Below are 24,505 nucleotides of genomic sequence, written 5' to 3'. Positions count from 1 at the left end.
TGTGGTTGTACCATAGTATTACCATGATTGTATCATTCATTACCATGGCACTTCCATGTCATGAGTCATGAGTACCATATTCCTTCATGATCCGCGTGGGTTGGCCATCTGTGTTCCATGCGGGTTCATTAATAAATAATAACTAGTGTCAAGGTCACTAAAGCACATTTTTACAACTCCATTCTCTAAGCCATATCATCTCATCCTATCCTATAATCTTACATAATTCTAAATCCTATCCTACACCTACACCTATCCACAGAGACCTGTCATTGACTTCTATATTTGAGCGAGTTCACAAAACTTGACAAATTATGGTTAACAATTTTCCATATCTAACCCTCAATCATTCTTCCAAAATCAAATTTCACGATTATGAATAATACGATATTTAAACCATATACTTTTTTTTGAAAGTTTTCGTAGTGGAATCATTGCATAAACCATAACACATTAATTGATATAGATATATTAGCTAAAATTTTGATCACTTATTGATGTAATGAATATTCTTGAGTCCAGATCAAGGGATACAATAGTAATACCATGGTTACTATGATAATACCATGGTACATTTTTACAAAGGATTGCGGTAGCAGTAGCATTATGACAGTCAAACAAGTACCGTACCATGAACGTACCATAGAGGAGTGTGAAAGTACCATGAAGTACAATGAAAGTGTCCAAGAGATCTTAAGTACCATGATGGAGTACTATGAAAGTATCACAGAGAACCATGAAAGTATTATGCAGTACCATGAAAGTACCATATTATGATAGAGGAGTGTGGAAGTACCACAAATTGCAATGAAAATGTCCAAGAGAACTAAAGTACCATGGAGTAAGCCTACTATGAAAGTACCACAGAGAACCATGGAAGTACTATGGAGTACCATGAAGTATCATGTGTGAGGATGGCACTCTGTTCAGTATAGTAACATCAACCATAATCATAACAAATCATTTCATTTTATTGTAATACCGTAACATCTATATATATGGTTCATTCTTGGTAGTACTAACACTATATGGTCCTTTGGATTTTTAAATTGTACTTTCATATTCTGTACGGTACTTTTGTAATAGTACTATGTCCGTACAACAGTACAAATGAATTTACAATGGTTACTATGGTAATACCATACTGATACCATTGTACTTAATGTTACTTTTTTGTTTACAAGGGATTGCCTTGTTTTGGTTTTCCAAGTCAAAATCCGAAGACACGAAAAGACAGGTTACTAGAACATACCCGAATGTGTCAGAAAAAGCATGTTTGAAAATGTTTTTATTTTCCATCTGAATTAAGTCCCACTATAATATTTTTCTCGATCGTCCATTGGTCAGAATGAATACAAAGATATATACAAGAGATGTTACAACAAAAGAAGTTATAGCAGGTGGTAACATTATTCTTCAGCATTTGAACATGAGGAGGGGGGGATGAATAATTAAATTCGAGTGCATATACCTCTAAAATCCGACCAAACTTTCTTCGATACACTTCTAAATCGTCCATTGGTCATAATGAGCACAAATAGTTTCCACCAGAAGCTGCTAAGAGACATCAAATATAACAGATTGCCTATTATAGCGTGGAGAATCTCTGTCACCAGGAGTGGATGGACCGCAACGAACAAAGCACTGAAGATGACATAAAAGTACGAAGTGATGACAAGAAGGATGATAGTCTTAATCCCACGAAAACGCGGTCCTCTTCGATTTCCTAAAACGTTGTCTGAAGGTGTTTCGTTGCTGGAGATCGCATCCTGTGCAAGAACCTTCCTCGAATGCGATATGGACACTGCCAGCAGACGGACGTTGAGGAGGGAAGTGATAAGGGCCGGACAGGCGATGCACGCGACAAGGATGCCGAGATCGACCGACAAAGACGGGTTGTCGAAGATCCCATCGCGACAGAAGAACAAACCACGCGACGTGTAAGGGAATGATGGGATCGGCAGGAAAGTGGCGCAGTTGAGAGAGAGGAGAACGCAGATTGATAAGGTGACGGCGAACCGTTTAACCGTCACCAGGTTGGGATAACGCAAAGGATGTGTCACCATGAGGTACTTGTTAGTAGTGATCAGACACTGCAACCAGATGGACAAGTTGGCAGTGTAGAAACAGAAGAAGAGCAGAAGCAGACACACCTCGGACGAAGGTTCCGCATGATCTACGAAGAAACTTGGTTCAGAGTAAAGCTGAAAGGTCGTACTTGCACATCCACCGAAGATATCCACGATGGCCATGATCCGGAAAAGAAAAATATTCACTTCCCCGATGTCCTCGATATGAGGATGACGGAGAACAGCGAGCATGAAGACGTTGCAAACCACGATCAGGACGTCAAAGAGGACGATGATGACAGCCGCGATGACGCTGATGGTAATTAAGGCAGGTGAGTCGTGGTCATGATCGTCATCGTGATTAGTTGAGTTATCAGAAGTTACGAAATCGCTATAGTCTTCCATCCTAAAGAGGTTCTGAATTGTTTTCTCTTAAAAAAATATTTTAAGACGTATATACAGTGCTACACCTCAAACGATGCACAAACTATGCAGATCTTCAACATATAACATTCTTGCGCTGTTAACGAATTCTGAAATTTGCGTTCAGTGTTGATGTTGCTTAAAAGTAAAGTCATCACGCCCCAAGCCAAAGTTGCATTTGTTAAAGAAAATGTCTACAAGTACATTGTAAAGATGACTTATCAGAACAGTCTGTCCTTGGTGATCATAAGATATTTGACAAAATAGATGGAAACGAGAACGACGTATCATGATGTCGCGGCGTCTCTTAAAATAACCTCTTGAATAAGAGTCATTTTCAAACTTGATAGAAGTGACTCAATTATTGGGTGTCCATCCCGGGGGTGTCCATCAAAACTGATTTAAAAAACCTCAGTGCGCAATTACAGAAAATGTGAGAAAGTCAACACGGATCCATTTATATATACATACACACACCCAAGGCGCTAAACTATTTTCTTTATACAAATAGGAAGTGGGTCACTAATAATTGTAGAAGGCAGAAAGTAACAGCTATCAAACGCCATTCTGAGTTTGTTTGCAATCAAGCTTGGACGATCTCACGATCGCACATCTGACTGACATTTGAAAAAAAAAATTAAGTGCACAAGCGTTGAAGCAAACACTTGGCCTCCTTAAAGGTGTCTATAATAGGCCTACTCGTGACAGATGCATTTGGTCACACCCATTAAGAGCGAAAATGGATGCTCGAATAACTGCATCTTCGTTATGTCATTCTTGCTCAATTGCTAATTGGTCACTGGGTTGTATTTAGGGTATAATAGACAACTCGCAGATGAAACTTGGAAGAAAAACTGAACGAGGCGTGTTATTTCTGAGGTTGGCGTATATTCAGCTCAATATCGAGGTCTAATCAATACAGAAGGGACTACGTTTTTGAAGTCGATTTTTATACTGTATTTTTGCAATCGAATTTCAATAGAGGTACACACCACTTTCTTCAATTATTATTATTATTTCATATATTATTGTTATTATTGTTATTATTATTCATTTATGCATTTATTTATTTATTCATTATTTTGGTAACGTAAAACTTATTATTTACAAACAGTTTAACAGTTCAAAGATCAAAGAATGAACAATACATAATAGAAATAGAGCTTAGCCACTGGAATGTGGTATAACTTTTTTTTCTACAGTCGTATTTATAAAACGATGTAAAATAGCAAAGAGTGATAATGGGAAGGTGAATTGTCACTGGTCATTATCTTCTCTTCCATCACAAAGTTGCTGGGTGATAGCTTTTATAATGATACAGAAACATTTTGAAGTGAATGTTATATACAAAATCTTCAAAATAGGGATATAGTCATGGCCAAGTTCAATTTTTATCTCAAGTAGATATGAACAAATCGAGACAATTTTATAGCACGACAAATTGTAGCCTCGATCGTTGCCTCTAATTTGGAAGAATTATATAAATTCCTTAAAACTTTCTATTTTCTTCAAGTTCTAAATTGCAAATATTCCTTTTCATACTTTTGTAAGCTACATTTCTGTCTTTAATTAAAACAATGATTTCATATGGTTCATCCATTTTTCAGTTGATTGCTTAATTCTACCTCTTTCAGAGGTGCGCTCATATCTATATACTATTGGTAAGAATATAGATTTAAAAATTGCCCAAGCCATATTTATCATGTTTATTTACATCGTTACATTCAGTTACATTGGACCGGTCTGATCGGGATAAATAAGTTGAAATTATCTACATTATAACCTTTTAATCTCCTAATGGATACAGTTCTGTGGTGCCCACAAATACGGGCCTAACAATCTTTTTTGAACAATAAATTAATAAATGATCACCTATATACCTAGGTCAATAACACCACTTTGACTAATATGCTCTACTTTACTACTTGATATGTGATCTCTCAGGGAGGAAGTTGTCTGAGTTGTGCGTGTGGGCAGCTTTACAAGTTGGCTTAAACCACTTAGATTAATGATAAATTCCAGTTTAACGATCTAAAAATGACTTTTTACAGAATCTAATATAATGACCACCCAAGTGTCTGTTTGTATGAATAAAAAATATGTGCCAAAGGATTCTGGAAGAAATTGTGTAATTGCAGAGAAATCAGCAAAATAAGCGCGGATTCGGTCACTTCCGTCGGGTCTTTATTCCAGCAATAATAATACACTGTCCCACGTGTGCCTATCTGTGTTGGTTATCTTCAGTGTGAACATTTTTCAGCGTAGATTTTAAGATTTCACAAAGTTCAGTTTATGTAACTGTACCAGATCTAGATCCGCGATGATAAACTGACAATTAAGCCTTGTTTTACAGACTTTCTCATGAAATCAGTCTTTACTGCAACTACTGGCATTTCTCTTTAAGTATGTATTCTCATATTTCTAATTTAGTAAGGGAATTAGGAAAAATAAGAACTTTATATTTGCTATTCCACCTAACTGCGATCAATTACGGAAATTACTTTCTCTTTTGCATTGAAATGGTATCGTATAATGCTGCAATTCAATATTCCCACTTTTTATTTTTCCTTTAAAACTGATTTGTACCACCACGGAAAAACGCACACGTCTTGATCGATATACATTGTGAAAGTGGGTTTCGGTAGTCATGGTAATGCTTTATCAACAATTATCATTTTCATGAGTTTGAAGAGTACTAGTAATTGATTTCTATACCTTTATTGATCTACCTGTACGGCGCAAGTCTCCCCAGACAAACCCGTTAATGAAATATATTTATTTTTCTCTTTCGTGTCTAGCACACATTAGTTCAAATTTCGTTAATGTTGTGAAAGCATTCTGAATAGAGACGGTTCATTTCGCGGATTCGACACTTTCAAAGGATACTCCAAGACCTATTTCGGCTTTTTTTCTCAAGTTTTTAATTGCCATCAATCCGTCTCCCGTTTTATTACCATGCAGGCCTTGGATATTATGAGACCGTCTACTGGACTGCTGAGTATTGATAGGTGCAAGTTATATAGTGCAAATCCATTTTAGTAAAAGTGGGTGTGGCATACAACTCCAAATACCTCGGCTGGCCAAGAAACAGAGAGGAAGGAGAAAACAAGGGAGAAAGAAGAGAAACATATAGCGTGGAAATTATAAGAAATATATTCTTTAAAATAATGTTATGAAACATAATTTGCTTATCACTCTGGTGCTCGCATTGTTTGTTTAAAATAAATAATCTCGTTCAAGAGAATTAAATGGCACAACTGACCTGCTAAATGTAAAGGAACTAATCTAATCCCTATAAAGCTTTTAGAGTGGAATAAGGGACCAGTCCTGATGGAATGAGATTTCAATCTTTTAAGGGTGAATTTGTATTTTTTTTAGTTAAAGTGTAAAAAAGATGCACACTTTCACTTCAGATCTGAATATCGAAACTTTTCAGCTCTCAATCCGCGCTCGCATATGGTCGCATCATTATAGTTAGTGAAATATGTAATATGATCTTAATGAATTCCTACAAGAAATCCTTAGATTGGCTCTCTTCATCTCTTTATATACAGTGCGTCCCAGAAAAAACGAAACCGAGATTAAGCGATGATTTATCATAACTTAATCACAAATACAATAGACAAATGACCTACCAATGTATATAAAGCTTAGAATCTCCTCTTTCATCTGATATTACTGAAATTATTCCCCATTCACGCATGAGTGAGCAAATACAATTTGAAGAAAGGATACCAAAAACCCATTTGGCGGGGGTATCTGAATTTCAAAAAGAAAATCACATGCCTAAAAAGTTCAATATCTACTCTTTTATTTGATACCTTAATCACAAAAAATGGTCAAGAAGTAAAAAAGTTATGTTCCCTCGAAACAATGCTTGTATTTCCATAATTTGCTATCGCATGGTTAACAAAAGACTTAATGCATGGCTGATCGTCAACAAAACAGAGTGTTAAGTGAGTTCGATCTAGAACCTCTTAATTTTATGAAATTATTGAAATTCAAGCCTTATTTCAAATGACCATAACTTTGTGCTTTCTTGACCATTTTCTGTAATGGAGGGATCAAATTTAAGAGCAGATATTGAACTTTTTAAAAACGTGGTTTTCTTTTGAAACCCATGCAGATACAGCCCGCCAAATGACTTTTGGTATCCCCTCTTCAAATTGTTTTTGCTCACTCATGCGTGAATGAGAAATAATCTAAGTAATTTCAGATGAAAAAGGAGATTCTATAAGCTTTACAATGGTGGGTAATTTGTCTATTTTATTTGTGATTAAGTTATGATAAATCATCGATAAACCTCAGTTTCGTTTTTTTTGTGGGACGCACTGTATATATATATATATATATATATACAGTGTTTATATATTTATATATATATATATATATAAACACTTCACGCTCGGAATACTTGATTGGTGAGATACGTATCACAATTTTTACAAAAAGTGCTTCATGTGTTAACGTGTAATTCTAAAAGAAAAATATAACTTTTGCTAGTATATATGTATGATTATCATGAGGGTAAAAAATCTTAAAGTTCGCGCTTCGCGCTCCAATCGTTTGTTTCATTATCATCATCTGTTAAAGTACATGTCCACCAGGTTGGTGTATCATCGTACTTGTTTAGTGAGATATTCTATGATTATGTTTTAGGTCTGAATATCAATTATTTCCACTCGCGAGTGTGTTATTTGGTTAGTGAGATACATATCTTGTTTTAGGGCACCGTCAAATATCACACAAACCAAAATATCCCAAAACACTATAATGTAAAAATAACAAATTCCGTTAAAACACTACTGTGCCCCCCTTTTGAAAGTGAGGACTTTTTTTTTTAGCTTGTCAAATTTTTTCGTTAACGAAATGTACTATGTATTCAATATTTTGTTGAAAATGTGTCCCCCTTTGGAAAATTTTGGATCCGCCCCTGGTAGCAACGATTGTTTAAACTTTTAAAAAAGTTGTTTTTTAAAAAGTTTAAACAATTGTTCAAAAGTTTAAACCTTTAACAGCGTTTCTTAACATTTTTAACAGCGTTTTTGCCCCCACCTGATACCGCCCATGGAATTTCCCTGAAATTTACTTTGCATAATATTTTGTTGAAAATGTGCCCCCCCCCCCTTTGGAAATTAAATCTTGGAACCGCCCCTGCTAGCAACTTTCGTTTAAACTTTAAAAATTTTTAAACAGTTTTAAACAACTATTTAACAGTTTAAACCTTTAAGGGCGTTTCTTAACATTTTTAACAGCGTTTTTGCCACCACCTGATACTGCCCATCATGAAACTTGAACCCCCCCCCCCGCAAAATCAGGAAACTTGGAAAAAAATCACCATTTTTCTTGTTGATTTGTGTGGCACTGGCAAGTCATATTTGACTTTTATTTTACAACCCATTTTTAAATACACGATTCCTATGGCTTATATATGCTTATATATGTGCTGCTTTTAGGTTAATTGCTGGTATTTATTTGGAAGAGAGAGCTGAGAGAGAAACAAAGATATGGTATCTTAATGTGGAAAATAAGAAAGTAATATTTTTCTCGCATGCGGCGTGATGTCTGCTTCTACGAAATCCTCGATCAAATGTCAAGCGATGGAACATATCAGGGGATATGGCAGTCCGAGAAAATGGAATGTGCGTTTTAGTAAAGATCATGGTATTGCTGTTGTAAATTGTGGCTCAGATTCTCTCTTCATATACGACAAGGAGAGTAAAAAATTGGTGAGTTCAGTTGTCGGGGGCTAAACGGGACACTGGTGTGGGCGTACCCGGGGAGAGTCGGCAGCGTTGGTAGACAGTAATCCGTTAGTCACGACACGTTCATCGGCGAGAGTGTGTCTTTGTATTGTAATTCTCAAACTCTTTCTGTATGACCCATATACCTTCAAGCATTGTTTGGGTCCACAGCCATATATGATTTAAAGGTCAAGTCCACCCCAGCAAAATAAGTAGAGAAAAATCAAACTAGCATAACACTGAAAATTTCATCGAAATCGGATCCTAAACCTAGGGATAAGTTTCTGAATGTAGGCATGTTATGCCGCTGTATTCAGTTCTAGGTTTTTTCTCCTTATTTTTCACAAAAAAGTGATAACTGATATGCACATCTCAGTGACATGCAAATGAGTCAGTCGATGATGTCCATCACTCACTATTTTGTTTTTTTATTGTTTGAATTATACAATGTTTAATTTTTTACAGATTTGAACATGTCCATAGCATATATATATATACTATAGCCTAGGGACCGACTTGACTGAACCACATACTGGTAGTATTTATCAATGCTAAATCCACATGTTCAGGGAGGAATCGATCACTGTTTCACTTGACTATGAGGAGAAAATTAGAATATTTCATATCTCATATAATAAAATACATAAGAAAAAGTGAGTGGATGACGTCATCAGTCTCATCATTTGCATACCGACCAGGATGTGCATATTACTATTTTGTGAAATTAAGCGAAACTTTAAAATGTCATAACTTTCTTGTCTTACATTCGATTTTGATGAAATTTTCAGTGTTATGCTTGTTGGATTTTTCTCTTTTTATTCAAATCAATTTTTTGTTGGGGTGGACTTGTCCTTTAAAGATTCATTAATCATCTTTTAAATATCAATTCAAACTCACTGCTTGCTTAAACTAGTTGGTAATAAGAAGTTCTTTTGTCCACTTTGAGTTTCACTTCTAATGGCAATGCTAGGGTGTCTGTAGACAGCTGGCAGCCGTCAGTTTCGGGGAGTTTTTTAACATTTTTAAAAATAAATTTCTCCTCGTACACAGACGGCTCGCTATTGTGCAGCCACCATTAGGGGGGTGAACAAATGCAAAATCCCCCCGACGGGGCTCATCGATTTTTGTCTTTATTTCATAAAAGAATATTGAAAAAGAATTGTACCAACATAAATATTATTATTCTGTTTTGGCCTGAAAGTCAACAAAACCGGGACAAATAAACCTAAAAGTGGAAAAAACAGTGACTTCGGCTGTCGCGCAACTTCACTTCCCTGTTTTATCCTAACTTAATACATAAACATATGGCCATCGAGTCCCTGTACAGATCAAGCTAGAACTTCGGTCTCTGTATTTGGTGCTGGTGAGTGGAGCTAACGGAGTTCAGCGGAACAGCAAACATAACAGAGAACAAAGCTTTTGGTCTAGGGTGTCTGAAGCCACACTGAAAAGTGTCAGCATAAAACAGGCTGATTTAGGGGAAAATATGGCGCATTATTTTGGAAAATTCAGGCTGCTAAAAAAATGTGATCTGAATTGATTTTTAACTAATGTTTGGGATGTATAGAAAGAGAAAATTCAGGGACTTCTTTTGACAGTAAGGACAAGTAAATAAGGATTTAGAGATAAATTGCAAACCCTTATTTGTTTGTGTGTTGAGATTGCCATTTCCCCATGCGTTTACTACGGGAAAATGAAATTTCTGTTTGGCACAATTTTTTTCACTGTGTCGCAATTTTTCATTGTGATCTAATTTCCAAATCTTTAAAAAATCATAGAATCAGAAAGAGCATCAAATTCCTAATAGGCACTTTATGGACAGGTTTTTTGGCATCAAGAATAAATTCATAATGGCTCTCAGAACCTAAAAATTTGGATTTGTGTGTGTCCATTTCTTAACTACACAGTCTATGGCAGGAAAATGCTGAAAATTGACCTGATTTCATTCTTCTTTTTTGCAGCCATTAGGCCCCTAGATCTACAAAAATTTTACATTTCTGTTAGTCTAAAGGTTATTTTTATTCAAATTCACAAAGAAAATGTGATATTTTCTTGAAATAAGAAAAAATAACTTTTTTCTCCAGACACAATACTAATGCACGTCCATTAAAATTGGGTCTCTAACGTGTGTTAGATCTAACATTACTTAACTTGGCTTTGGGAGTTTGTTTTGCTTCTTGCAATGGGTTAACATGGTAGTGGTAACCAAATGTGATAAGAATTCACGAAGCATTAAGCAGATTTCTTTTGAGAGAAATTACTTTTTTCCCTGTTTACTTAATTTCCTACCATTAACATTTTTTTTGTGAATGTGAGATCCACATCCATAAAGAATTAAATGCAAAATGGGCTTCGAACATTAATGAGACACAATATCCTTGTTGGTGTTTTTTCATCATTTTGCAAAGCAAGACTCACCCGGAACTATTGACAGTGCGCCTCTTTTCAGTCTTTTGATAGATTAGTAAACGAAATATGATCATTATTATTGTTGTTATAGCTATTATTATTATTATAATTTTTATTATTATTATCATATTATGCATTTATTAATTGATTATATTGATGTTATTGCCAAATACAATTATCATCAAATAGTAATATTGATGCATTCATTCCAGCTAGATTCCACTCTCTTTCTCTTTAGGGTACTCTTAAATTTCCTGGCCAGTGTCACTGCCACGACCTGGTTTCCCACCAAGGTCTGTGTTCGTTAGTGTGTGGACTCCAAGACGGAAGAATCTTCAGCTGCAGCCTGCAGGAATGGTGCCACCAGAAAAAGAAGAAGAAACATAAAAGGTTGGTGGAAGCAACAGGATCAGCCCCATTACATGGAACACATATTAGGGGGGGGGGGGGGTGTCACACCAGGCAAAAGACTGATTTTACATTTTTTTTATTTGGGGGGGGGCGACTTCTCTTAACCAACTAGCTAAATCTACAACAGTGGGTTAGCATAGCATCACAGTGAATGGGGAATTTCTGGGCTGGTTTTTTTTTCAGGGCTTTTTTGAGCATTTTTTAGGTTATATCATCCATATCCCCAGTGTATTTCTTTTTTCTCTGTGACATACCTTAATGTTTGAACCAGTATATGACAACTTGCATATGGCAAGAGTGTTTACCATTTAATCTTTTTTTTTCATTGAATTCTTGATTTCATTTTTTTTATATAAAGATAAAGTTATTTGTATTGTTAACAAATTGCAATTCTTGATTTCCAGAAATTGGATTAAATGATAAATAATTTGGCGTACTGACTTGTATGTCGGCATATGGTATGTTGAATATTTAATTAATCAGGGAATAATTTTGCTCAGCAAATTTGATTAGCAAATTTGTTCATTTGATAAAGGTTCTCAACTGAGTTCTGAATCGCCCTGCGTAAAGTCTGCTACATAAAGACTTTTTGTATAGCAGTCTTTCGAAAATGTGGAAGAAGAAGATACATTCAAACTAGACCAGGCCCCGTCTTACAAGGAGGTACGATTGATCCAATCAACCATAATTGTATGAAAATCCATCCATACCATAATCTTTTCTACAGGAAATTCGGTAAACAAAGAGAATCACACTGAATCTTGAAGAGAATGATGGTTGTATGAATATACATCATATCTAGAAAATATTTTGAACAAATTTGCACTTTACTTTGTTGATTTTGCTGGCCGTTCATAGTTGTGATTGATGGGATCAATCACAACTCTTTGTAAGACCGGGTGCATATCTCTTATTAAAATACATTCCTTTGTGAATGAATTCTGAATGTAGCAATCCACTTCTCTTTTTTTTGAATCTCTAGCAAGTCCAAGAACAAGGCTGGAAGTACGAGTTCAGAAAGCAAGGCAGCTGTTGCAGGTGACCAAGGTCTGAATGAGGGAAAATGGGAGAAGAGAAGGTTTGATGGAGAGGATGATATCTTCAGAGACCTGCTTGGAGGAGGGGATAGATCTGGCTCTGCAACCAAAGATTCTACCAAGGATCCGACAAACATTCTCTACCAAGAATTCATGCAAGCTGTTGATCCAGTCACCAAGGTAATATTCCAAAGTGAATTTAGTCTGTTTCGAGGTTAAAGGCAAAATCTCAGATAAAATAGTTCTTCCCTCTCCAGACGACTAATATCAGCGCAGCCCTTCCCCGCTTGGCTCCTGCCTTGGGTAGTATACTGGAAGAAGAGCAAATCAACACAGATCACATTGAAATCTGTAATGCAGGATCATTCAAATTGTTTCCAATGTGTCATGAAAAAAATAATGTCAAGGAGTGTTCACAAAAATTTATGTCAATCTAAACATACAACATTAAAAGGGAGTTATTTTGAAGGAGCAGAAAATGTTTCAAAGTGAAACTTGAACCTCAACATTTTGGAAAATGGCTTGTCCTTCACACCTTATATTTTGTTTATCTTAGAATGATCTTTCCATACATTATGTCTTTGGTTTCAGGTTGATGAGCAGAAGATCATACTGCGAGTGGACAATCTGGAAAGCTTTGTGATGGTCAGTGACAGTCTGGTAACCTGCAGCAGGGAAGGGATCGGATGGAGGGTTTCCGTTCATTCCTGTCAACTGAACAAGGATTCTTTCACCTGTGTCAAAAATCCCCTGTACTCTACCCTCATCTTTGGTGCTGATGACACCATCCCCCGTGGACAAGCTTCATTCCAGAATCCAGGAGTTGAAACCAAGGATGAAGTGGAGGCAACAGTTGGTGTTGGTGTGTATGGACTGATGTCATCAAGTTCCCATGGCAACTCGGATGTGACGATGCAGTCTTGCGGCATTCTTGTGACATCGGATGCCCTCTTCAACGCCATGTGGGGGTCAGAAGCCAATCTGGTTGACTCACCAGTTATCGTCATCACCTTACCAGATGGTTGTGTCTATTCTATCACCTTGAAAAGCTTCCTATCAACATCCTTTTCATCAGCAAAGAGTATCAGACTTTTATGTCGCTCCCTAGAACCAGTTATTCAGGTCTGCATCACCAGTTACAGTATCCAGTCTAATTTGGCTGGATCTAGTTTGAACTGCCTTGTACTGATTGGTGCTGGTGGACAGCTCATGACTTTTTATGAAGATCCATCTGATAGCAATAGCACTGAAATCAGTAGACTTCACACAAGTTCACCCATTGCAGCTGCTCTTGTGACAAAGGACACTCTTATATGTGCCTCAAACTTTGACCTTAAGTTCATAACCTTTCATCTTAGAGATACTGTTCTGCAGATGTCTATGAGCAGTTGCAGCATGCCCGGTATAGCATCAGTTGCACTTTTGAAAGGTACTTGATAATAAGTCATACACTTACTATATCTTGAGTAATAATCTTTATCACATGTGGGCTTGATGCATAAATTGTAAAAAAATAAAGAATGAATTATATCTCCAATATCACAAAGGAGGGGAGCATTCCAACTTATGCATATATACTTAAAGGTCAAGTCCAGCTCTGAAAATTGTTGATTTGAATCGATAGAGAAAAATCAAACAAGCATAACGCTGAAAATTTCAAAATGTCATAACTTCCTTATCTTAGATTCGATTTGATTTTTCAGTGTTATGCTTCTTGGATTTTTTTCCTTTTATTCATATAAACTTTTTGTTGGTAGGACTTGTCCTTTAACCACATAAAACAGATAATTTGTCAAATCTTAAACACATTTATGTTTGAATTATCTGAATTGGGGGTAAACACTTCAGACTTTAAATTCTTTAGTAAATTAATTAGTTATAAGATTATTAGGTAGTAAATCTTTCAATTACTTTCTCTTGCTCCTATTAATGCGTTCACTGTCCTATATTTGTTGTTTTCAATTCTTCATTTCTGTGTTCAGGTACCAGCTCTTCTTACAAATTCCTAGCCATCAAGAAAAATGGAACAGTACTCCAGCTGTTACTTCCATCAGAACACACTGCCGACTCAGATCAAGCAGGCATCAGCTCCACAGCAGCCAGACAGCGAGTTCATGAGGCTCTTCGCAACATGCGGGAGGTGTCGTCCAAGATGGCTGCCCTCACCCGATTGGGCAGCAGGCAGAGGGCGGTCCTTGAGGAGCTCAGTAGTGCCCACCACATTGTCTGTCAAACCTGGGAGGCATCGGGTGCCTTTGAACTTGAGACCAGAGTAGAATGCTTTTTTGAGAATGGACAGAAGAGCACTAAAGTCTTTTGCAAAGTGACAAACTGTACCTCTTGGACAATATCACATGGATGGACCCTGATTGGTACGTTGCTGAGTGATTGCCAAGAAAGGTCAAAGGTCAACAGGACTAAGTATCACAGGACTAGGAGTACTCCCCTTGTAGGGTTTGCGCCAAAGACTGCTGTAATGCTTAGCTTTGTGTTGGATGAATCAGGATGTGCAGAGTCCTGGCCACTGACTGTGCAGTGTTCCCTCTGCTTTGATCTCTCTGCTCTCCTTGAGGATATCCCGGTGAAGGAAGACCTTGGCAAAACTGTGGAGAGTTCTGTTGCATTGGATGGAGAGGTGAAAGGTGCCGTGTTCCCCATCGGAAGCTCTGAGGTAGATATCCTGGATTCACTTCAGGAGAGAGTGCGATGCTCAACAGGGTTAGAGAGAAGGAATCAAAGGCATGACTGGACCAAAGCAATCTTGAGTAGATCATCTGAAAGTTCAAACCCCCATCGGCAAGTGTCTGCTGCTTCTCAAAGCCAGATGGCCTCTGCAACCATTAGGCTTGATAGGAATCTACTCTCGAGACCCTCTAATGGTAGGATGTCATCATCAGGTCATCCTATTTATTCAAATGTAGAAAATTTGTACAATATTTCAAAATGCTTTGAATGTATTATGAATTTTCTTTTATAGTAGTGGTAATAGTACAATTTTCTTATGATATTATGAATTGATAAATTCATTTTATTACAAAACAGTATTTTCAAGAGGTTGACTTCTTAGATTAAACCCATAGCCAAGTATGATTACTCTTATGGCAGCAATAAATTACGGTTGACACCATTCCATCAGTAAAGATTCCTCTTAGCCATGGGCCAAGTCAAAACTCTTCTGGTCTGAAACCCCCCAATTTTCAAGTGTTTCCTCCATTACTGAAATGGCTATAGTGCACATTGTGGATGAGAGGGTTAGAAGGGTATCCTGAAAAGACGGGTGAATTCAGGTTGCATGATCCACAAGCAACTAGATCAATTTGAAAAAAAAATATTATTATACCATGAAATAAAAACTGCACTGGGGTAACACAAAGATTAGCGATTAATCGTACACTTGATTTCCACGACTGATTGTACATTGTAGTCGATGTAATCAATCATACAGATATTCTTCTATGATGATTACTAAATTTTGTGTTACAGCTCCCATTTTAGTACATCAGCTTATTGCAATGAAAAAGTAAAAAGCCAATCAAATGAATCCTAGATACATCCTGTTTGACAGTATCAAGTATCAATGTAAATCCTTATATTCCTGTAACAATTATCACTTGATATTTAGTCAGTGTTTTTCTTTATTTCAGTTGCAGACAGCAGCAGGGTCCTGACAGAGCAGGTGCTTCAGTGGCTGTTGCCTACCAACCAGTCAGTAGTCATCAAAGACTCCTGCATCGAAGCAGTGACACCTTGTGGTTGTCTTGTCTCAATTCAGGCTCTGGAGCAGAATGGCGAGGTGTCCCTTCAGATCACTTCATCAGACGAGGAGATAACAAGGGCATTGATCGAGGCAATACATAGAAGAATAAAGGTGAGGATCATTTCATTTTAGTCAAGAAAATATCAGTCGAATAACTTCATGGTGCCTTCAAATCTGATAATGTAAATATGATTCGAGTAACATCCTTCCATTAGTCATACATGTATTAGTTGGCTTGCAAGGAGATTTTCTATCAAAAAAGTTTATTCAAATGTCTACTTGATTACACACTCCTAGGAAGCCTGGAGAGCATTTCATCGACAATTCTTGTCTAATAATTTATTAGATCTGACAATTTGATTTTGCTCAGTTTCTTTTGTAACTGTCAGATGAAATAGGACTTGTCAGTTAAACTCCCAATAATTCCTTCCATGAAATGCTCCACTAAACAACTTTTAAAGACAATACTCTCTTTAAGTGAAGGCTACTTGGTATTCAGTCATATAATGTTATAAAGGGATATACATGTACATTGGTTTAACTTGAGCTAGAAAAAGTTTAACAATGTTGTATTCTTATAGACCTTTATACTCTTGTAATAGTAATTTGGGCTGTATTATAAATAAGAAATTCTTTTTAATAAGTCAAAAATGGGGGTGGGGGGATACGATTTCCCTTTTCCACTCATCATTTGCAATTGATATTGTTATATCCGTAGAATTCCAAACTTGTGTCAGCTGAATTTAGGGTGGACTGTGAGAAAATGAAGAAAGAAGCTTCTTCTGTCAAGGTAGGTATTATCAGAAGGGTGTTTCATATTAGATGTAAGTCTGGCCAAAAATTCATACTTTAAATTTCATGTTGCATTTAGTGCATAATATTTTCACACACATAGCATTCCAAACTTGTGCCTGCCAAGTTTAGGGTAGAACAGGAGAAATTGAACAGAGTAGCCTCTGTTAACACATCGCCATGATAGGCAAGATCATAGCTCATGGGATGTGCGCTCTACTGCATATTGATTGTGTGTTAATTATGATGTACACATTGGCAAATGAGCATGACTTATCAAACTTGTATTTTGTGAGACATCCCCTGGATGTCATAAAAGTTCCAGAATGATTTCTAGGTTAGGAGTCCCAGTTGAGTGACGCTTTTGCTGTTCTTCTTGAAGCCCCCTTGGCATGGTTGCCATAACATACAGTGCTCTGAAGTTCATCAAATGCCACTTGAGATATCTTTAAATCTTCATTATTTGTTTTCAATTATCATTGTGGAGCGTTGTGGCCCAGTGACTTCTGACTTTGAAACAGAGGGTCGTGGGTTCGGATCCCAGCCATGGCGTAATTTCCTTCTACAAGAAATTTATCTTTGAGCGCCTAGTCAGCCCAGCTAAAGCCGGAGTAATAATCATAGTAGGGTCCACTGTGAGAACAGTTTTCAAAACTGAAGTGGCTTCCCTGGGTAAATAATAATCATTATTATTATTATTTGTGATTAAAATGTTTTTTTTTAAATTTATGACTAGATTCACCTTGGGAAGCTACTCTCAATTAGTGATCAACTAACCTCTGCTAAATCAAGAGAAGACCTTACCATCCTAGCCAAGGAACTGATGCATCTCCATGGTGACATGAGAAGACAGATAACAATACATTGACCACAACCAAACACACCAGGGTCTCATCACCCAAGACAAGGAGTTTAAAAAGGTCTATGGAATGGACTATCCACTATGTTTTCCAGATAAAATTGTGTAACACATAGAGAACTAGAGACTTATATTTGAAGACTGTCTCACAACTAAAGGAGTTTAAAGTAGATGGAATGGAATATTGAATAGTTATTTTCAGATAATATAACATTGATCAAACTAAATTAAAGTCTCATCACTCAATACCATTTCAGGACTCAATGGTCTGTATTCTGAAGTTTGGTTTAATTTAAACCCTGTTCTAAAGCTATGGTTTATTTATGGATAGCCAATTTATCAGTTCTTTTGATACTTGTATAATTTTATAGAATGATAACTTGAATAGTTCTATTCATCAATAAAACTTGAGGAAGGAGTCAAGTGAAGATAAGAAACATATAAAATAAATGCAATTTTGACATTTGGGGCTTCCCATGATTTTAGCTCAGAGTAAGACCGTCCATTGCACTTGTGAACATTCATTATTTGTACATGTACCGTATATTAAAGTTTTTAATTATCCCTGAATTCAGATTGAGCCAGGGAGTTGTAATTCAGTAGACAAAAGACAATGGAAGGATGCTTTTCTTGACAGTTATCGTCCACACTCTCTTGTCTAATGAAACTAAGTCCACTTAACAATATTATCTTGCCAAATGTTGAATGCAATCATGATTCATTTATGAATTTAAGGAATATTATCACGACAGTAAATTTTAAAGAAGACATTCACCATACAAACTCTTCCTTATGAGAGCCATAGGCGGCGGAAGGGGGGGTGATGGTTCCTGTACCCCCCCCTAAATTTGAGGTGGAGGGGACAGACCCCCCCTTAAATTTTCTGTTGAAAACCTTTTTTGTTGCTTGTCAATTTTGTTTCCTGCGCCTCCCCCCCCCCCTTAATTCAGGTGGAACTACCCTAAAATTCTTGTGGTCCCCCTAAAATATTGGTTGATAACCTTTTTTTATTTTGCTTGTCAATTTTTTACCTGTGTCCATCCCAAAATTTCAGGTGGACCCCCCCCTAAATTTTTTGGCTTCCACCACCAATGATTAGAGCTATGTTGAACTGAAACACACCCAGTTGTGCTTAAAAGATCATTCTCCTTTGTTAAATTCTGATATAATGTTCCCAAAATATACTTGATATAGAATTATAAAGATATCAGACCTATAATATGTCATCTGACATCTGCAAGAAAATGAATTTCTGAGAATCTCATTTCTTTAGAGAACTTTGTGAAACCCCAAGGTTCCTGTGTGAATCTGCATATAACCTTACTGATGTGTGTGTGATGTACATGAAAAATGAAATTCAGAATATACCCATATGTTATTATAACAAATCAATTTTGTAAGTTGTCTCTTGTTTTGTTTTCTCTTTCAAAGAAGTATCCCAGTCACTGTAGTAATCACGATATCATATGTTGATACAGGTTTGATATTTAATACAACTGTATCAGATTACAGCGGTGCTAAAGTTAGTGAGCCCCAACAGAAAATGAACATATTGAAAAGTGTTAGTTCTACCATGTAAACAGATATTTAATTGCGAAGTCAGGTGATAAAATACATTCAATAAAGTTTGTTTCTCTTGGCTTGCCAAACATTGTAGTGTTGCTGTCTCCATTCAACACTCGGCATGAAGGATCGCATATTGTGGTGGGTTCACCAACTTTCTAGTGCCACGGTATATATACAAGTATATATATATATATATATATATATATATATATATATATATATATATAATATGTATATATATACACAACAAAAAAAGTAAGTCCCCCCTAAATCAAATTGCTGTAACTTTTGAACCGAATTATTTTGAGATATGATATTTCATGGGTGGATTTATACACTCATTAGGCAACTCCTGGAGAAAAATGAGATTGATCGGTTGAGTCATGCATGAGTAATTAAAGATTGAATTAAAAATGACCATTTTTGAAAGTCACAAGAGTCGTTTTTCAGATTGTGCAAATACAAAGTTGGGCCAAAAATTGTTTTTAAGGTGAATATTATGGTGTTATGCTGTTTTACTATCCATCATTTACCCACTTCAGACCAAATTTTGATATCGTATGTTCATGGTTGATTGAGCATGATGTATTGCAGGGGCCGCGGAAGCGGGGGGAGGGGGCTGGGGGCTTCAGCCCCCTAGTTTTTTCCATAAGCAAGTACAAAAATGTAATACGATTGTGATTTTTGGCATGGTCAGCCCCCCCCCCACTTTGAAAACTGCTCTGCGGCCCCTGTATTGTGACGTATCATCATAGGGTTTTTTGGTAGTATCTTCTACAACTTGTTGGATCATGTTAAAATTTGAAAATGTTGATGGCTCCCCCGATTATAGGCCCCTCCCCCATCTAAAATTCTGGATCCACCACTGATCTGTCCATTCATTTAACTGATCCTGAGAAATTATTAGGAAAAGAATACATTTATGCAGTATAAAGTGTATTCATTCCTAAGTTTTCGAATGTGCTCGCTCAACCATGAAATGGTTAAAGTTCGGAAAGTGTTTGGTGATAGAAATGATGGATGATAAAAACTACAGCAATTAAAGACACATTTGAAACCAAATTTGCCCCCAATATTCACTTTATTACCCTTTAAAATGAGTCTGTGACATTGAAAATACCAATTTTCCCACTTTGATGCGTGCTCACTCATCCATAAATAAACAAATCGATTTCATTTTTGCACAGAATTCTGCCCATAGGTTGATAAACATTACTGCCAAACGACATTGCTAAAGACAGCCTTGAAAAAAAGTTCCACCATATTGAACAAGGGGTTACGTATGCTTAAACATATGCACCAATAATGTACACAAGTCTATGAGAGAGGAAGTCAAAATTTTAACAAATATGAAATGAGGGTTTGTTTCATGGACGGTTTTTGTTACTTCTGCCAACAGTTATTTCATGAAACTTCGCACATGGCTTCAGAGTAACATTATCCAAAAGGTGCGCACACCAAAATAACCATTCGATACGATACAGAGTGGGGCCAAGGCCTTGAACTTTCTTCTCATTTGCATAATTTTTTAATATTGTGTGCTCACTGATGCATTAAACATCGGGATTTTCATGAAAATCAAATAAAATGAACTGTGCAAGGAGTTTTGTGACAGATATCCATAGTTACAAATTGCATTTTTTCCAATAACGTAAAAAAGAGCTAATCACATTCCACATGTTCATTCAAGCGTAGATGTTTAATTTGACACCTTTGAATCATTGAAGCATGATAATTGGTCATGAACATAACGAAAAAGTTGAGAAAAGATCATTTTTAGTTACCAAAATGAAGCAATACTCGCCTACGATATTTGAAAATCGCATTTTTTGTTTCCAATAAATGTTCATTGAACCGTGAAACGATGAATATTGTTGAAGATAGTCTTCCCCAAAATATCTGTCATCATATTCTAGCATTTTATTGATAGAAATGTGTAAAAACCCAATTATAGCAAATTTGGACTTGAGTTTATTCAACCGTGAAATTTAGCTAAAAAAGTTGTATCGTCTTTTAGAAAGTACTTTTTACAAGCCTTCTGACTATTTTTCATGGTGAGAATGTGGAATTAGTTCCAATAAAATGGAATCAAAGTCATGATATTTTGCTTGTGACTTTTGAAAAGTGACATTTTTTACTTCTAACGGTGCTCATTGAAGCATGACGTAAGATACGTCCACAACATTTACTCAGAGGGTAGCTTATAAAATTACCTACACGCTCATGTAAAAATACATTAAAAACTCGCATGGGTTCGGAAATTATTGATGTTTGTTTAGGGGGGGACTTACTTTTTTTGTTGTGTATATATATATATATAATATATATATAATATATATATATATATATATATAGTACAGTTAAATCAAAGTTTTGCAAGCTTTGCAGAAGTGTTTTATCCAATACTGCACTGCTCAGTTAATGTATGAACGGAAAATAGAGTGCCTTTGATATATCTTTTTGTTTATTATTTTTCTTTCATTTATTAATCCATTCATAATTTATTGATTGATCCCCTTTATTCATTGATAAATTTTACATTTGTTCTTTTTTATATATTTTTGTATATTTATTCAATGTATTCATTTATAAACCAACCTACTCATCAGTCTATATACATCTATCAATCAGTCCTTCCATTTTCCCCCCATTATTAACTTAATCCATCTGTACATCCATCTATCCTTACACCTATCCATACATCCCTCCTTTAATCCATCTATCATTTGTAATTCCTTTGATTTGATTGTTTCACCCCCCCCCCCTATTTCACAAATTTTTATCACCATTTTACTTTCCTTTTCTTTCCATTTTGTAATGATGTAGCAAGTGGTGTAGCCCCATATACATGTACAGTATAAAACACCCCGTTTCAAGAAAATCCTTATGAATTAAGACCGCTTTCTCATTATACTTTCTGAACTAGTTTACTAAAAACCTGTTTAGGAAACCAGTTTGGAAGATCACTTTGCTAGCATTAAGGATATTTTGTCCACGAAAAATATTGACAAGCAAAAAAAAGGTATTCATTTTCGAAAGGGGAGGGGCACACTTCTGTTTCTGTTTTAACAGCATTTTTACATTACAAATTTTAACTGTGATTCTCAAAAGGGGGGGGGGGGGGGGGGGGCACGGACCGGCTTTGCCCCCCCCCCTTGATCCACCAGTGCACTAGACCATGATGCCCCCACACTCCAATGGTACATTTTGATGGCGAGCCCAAATATGCAGGTATATTACAGGACTTTGAATGGCTTTTTAAAGTTTTTGTAAACTCTCTGTATCTTAATTATCTTTGTGAGTTTAATTTTATGTAGTGGTTTGCTGTGTTGTAATGTAGTTCATTATTTGATTAAATTATTATATTTGAAGTTATTTATGTAGAATTTGAAGTGATTTAAAGTCTTGAAATCTTTTTAAAAATCATGGATTTCAAATTAATTTCAAATTTCTTTTATTATTTTCTTTGCTTTTTTTATCTACGTATCGCTCTGAAAACATTCCGATATAATTCCTTTTAGCTCCTCCCGTAAGCAGCTTTAGAGAGGGGAAGAATACATGTACAATGTAGAAACTGATCTTTACAATCCAGCTACATGCTATTTATTAATTGTGGAATGAAAGTCCCATTTCAATATCTTTTAATTCCCTGTGGTATTACTGCATAACTGTACTCCTCATATCCCTGTCCTTGCTTGATGCTACATAACAAAGGACTTGCCGATGAATTTGTAGATTAGATGAAAAGAGCATTATACTGTACTTTAGACCTCGAGTGTCACAGCATCGTGTGATAAACAAGAAAACCCAGTGGTGGATCCAGGAAAGGGGGGGGGGGAGCATTACCGGCCCATGCCCCCCCCCCTTTTCGAGAGTCATTCTTTTTAATGTAAATATGTCGTTCATACACAAGTGTGCCCCCCCCCTTTGAGAGTCACAACATATTTTTGTAATGGGACTGTCGTTAATACACAAGGCCCTATTATAATGTGCCCCCCCCCCCCCCGTTTGGAAAATCCTGGATCCGCCCCGAGAAAACCTTTCAGTATACATGTATGTACAGTACCACAATGTATCTTGCCATTAATCATTGTTTGCGCAAGAACCTTGCTTCTTATTAATTGCTCCTTTCCATGGAAACATTTCTATGCCTCCCCTCTTAGCATAAACATTCACTCGATTGTTTGAACATACATTTCACCACTTCAGTTTTTCCAGCGCAAACCTTTCTATACAATTCTTCATTCACCTCTCTTGGGTTTTTTTATTGGTGTTATTTTTTTAGTGAGTTTGCTATTTTTTCTTCATAGAAGTTAGATTCAAGATGAATTTCCTATATATCCTCATATTAGATATTTTTTCATGCATCTGTGTCATTCTTGTTTCTCCGTCTGACAGACGAGGGAGCGCAACATTACATCAATTGAAATCTTTTCCTCCTACGCTTTTAATTTGATAAAACTTTATTTCGAACCTCTAGTGTTATTCGATTTCCTTTCGAAAATTAATATCCTGCAGAGAAAAAATTTCTGACATCGGTTATTGATTTTTTCCTTCATCTTGATGTTCAAGTCAATAGTTTTCTGCTTTGGAAGCATGCTTTTGATTGAACTTTAACTTTTATCATGTGTCTGTAATACTTGTTCACATCTAAAAGGTGAATACAAAAATATTTTATGTTTGCTTAATGTAGTGTTTACTGACTGGAAATAGTTGAACCAACGTCTGGAAACATGTAGAAGGAAATAAATGGCTATCAATTGTAATTGAAGCGATTTTTTTCAGCCCCACAGGTTCAAAATATTTTTGCTATTAATAGAAAAATAAATAGCAAAATAGCTTGTGCAATGAATTTGATCAGTTGGTTTATATTGATCAATGAGCAATAAAGGTACTCTGAATGTAATCAATCATTTTTTCTTCATTTACGTCGAGACCATATTAGTACATAATAATCTTTGATTCAAATTCGTATTTTTATCACTTCTGCTGAAAAAATAAAAAATAATGAAAATATTACTTGTAATAAAAAGATAAATTGGCATAAATGATGACAAGATGCATAACAGATTGATATAAGGGAGAGAAAGAAGAGGTAGAGGGGGGAGGGGTTTGAAAGGAGGATGGAACAATACAAATTCAAATGGAGAGAAAGATGGTGAGGAGAAAGAAGATAAGAGACAAGGAAAAAATAGAAAAATAAAAAATGAATAGAAAAAAAGAGGAAAGAATGAAAAGCAAGATTGGAAGAAGGAAAAGAACAATACGGGAAAAAAATCATTACGGAACTGAAAGTTGGAGAGAAAAATAAGAAAAAGAAACAAAGAAGTGGCAGTGAAAATGAAAAGGAGGATAAAAAGAAGTTGCTCATAATTAATATACATTCCAAAGTTTACTTGAGTGCTTCAACAAAAAGCAAAATTACAATGGGATGAGAG

At 36.0% G+C, this 24,505-nt stretch overlaps 2 protein-coding genes across 2 annotated transcripts; one reads left to right on the top strand and one right to left on the bottom strand.

The window, feature by feature from the left end:
• Positions 1 to 1,248: 1,248 nt before the first annotated feature.
• LOC121412267 lies at positions 1,249 to 2,474 on the bottom strand. Its single transcript, XM_041605166.1, has one exon. It carries the CDS (start codon positions 2,472 to 2,474, stop codon positions 1,452 to 1,454), a length of 1,023 nt encoding a protein of 340 aa, XP_041461100.1. The 3' UTR covers positions 1,249 to 1,451.
• Positions 2,475 to 8,016: 5,542 nt separating this feature from the next.
• Positions 8,017 to 17,648, top strand: LOC121411696. Its single transcript, XM_041604525.1, has 8 exons — positions 8,017 to 8,221; positions 10,884 to 11,035; positions 12,039 to 12,273; positions 12,685 to 13,522; positions 14,076 to 14,972; positions 15,738 to 15,961; positions 16,569 to 16,640; positions 17,379 to 17,648. The coding sequence occupies exons 1-8, from the start codon at positions 8,054 to 8,056 to the stop codon at positions 17,508 to 17,510; spliced, it is 2,718 nt and encodes a 905-aa protein (XP_041460459.1). The 5' UTR covers positions 8,017 to 8,053; the 3' UTR covers positions 17,511 to 17,648.
• The last annotated feature ends 6,857 nt before the right edge of the window (positions 17,649 to 24,505 follow it).

Source organism: Lytechinus variegatus, chromosome 3, assembly GCF_018143015.1.
Source record: "Lytechinus variegatus isolate NC3 chromosome 3, Lvar_3.0, whole genome shotgun sequence".
Taxonomy (NCBI): domain Eukaryota; kingdom Metazoa; phylum Echinodermata; class Echinoidea; order Temnopleuroida; family Toxopneustidae; genus Lytechinus; species Lytechinus variegatus.
This window is presented reverse-complemented; position numbering and strand designations above follow the sequence as displayed.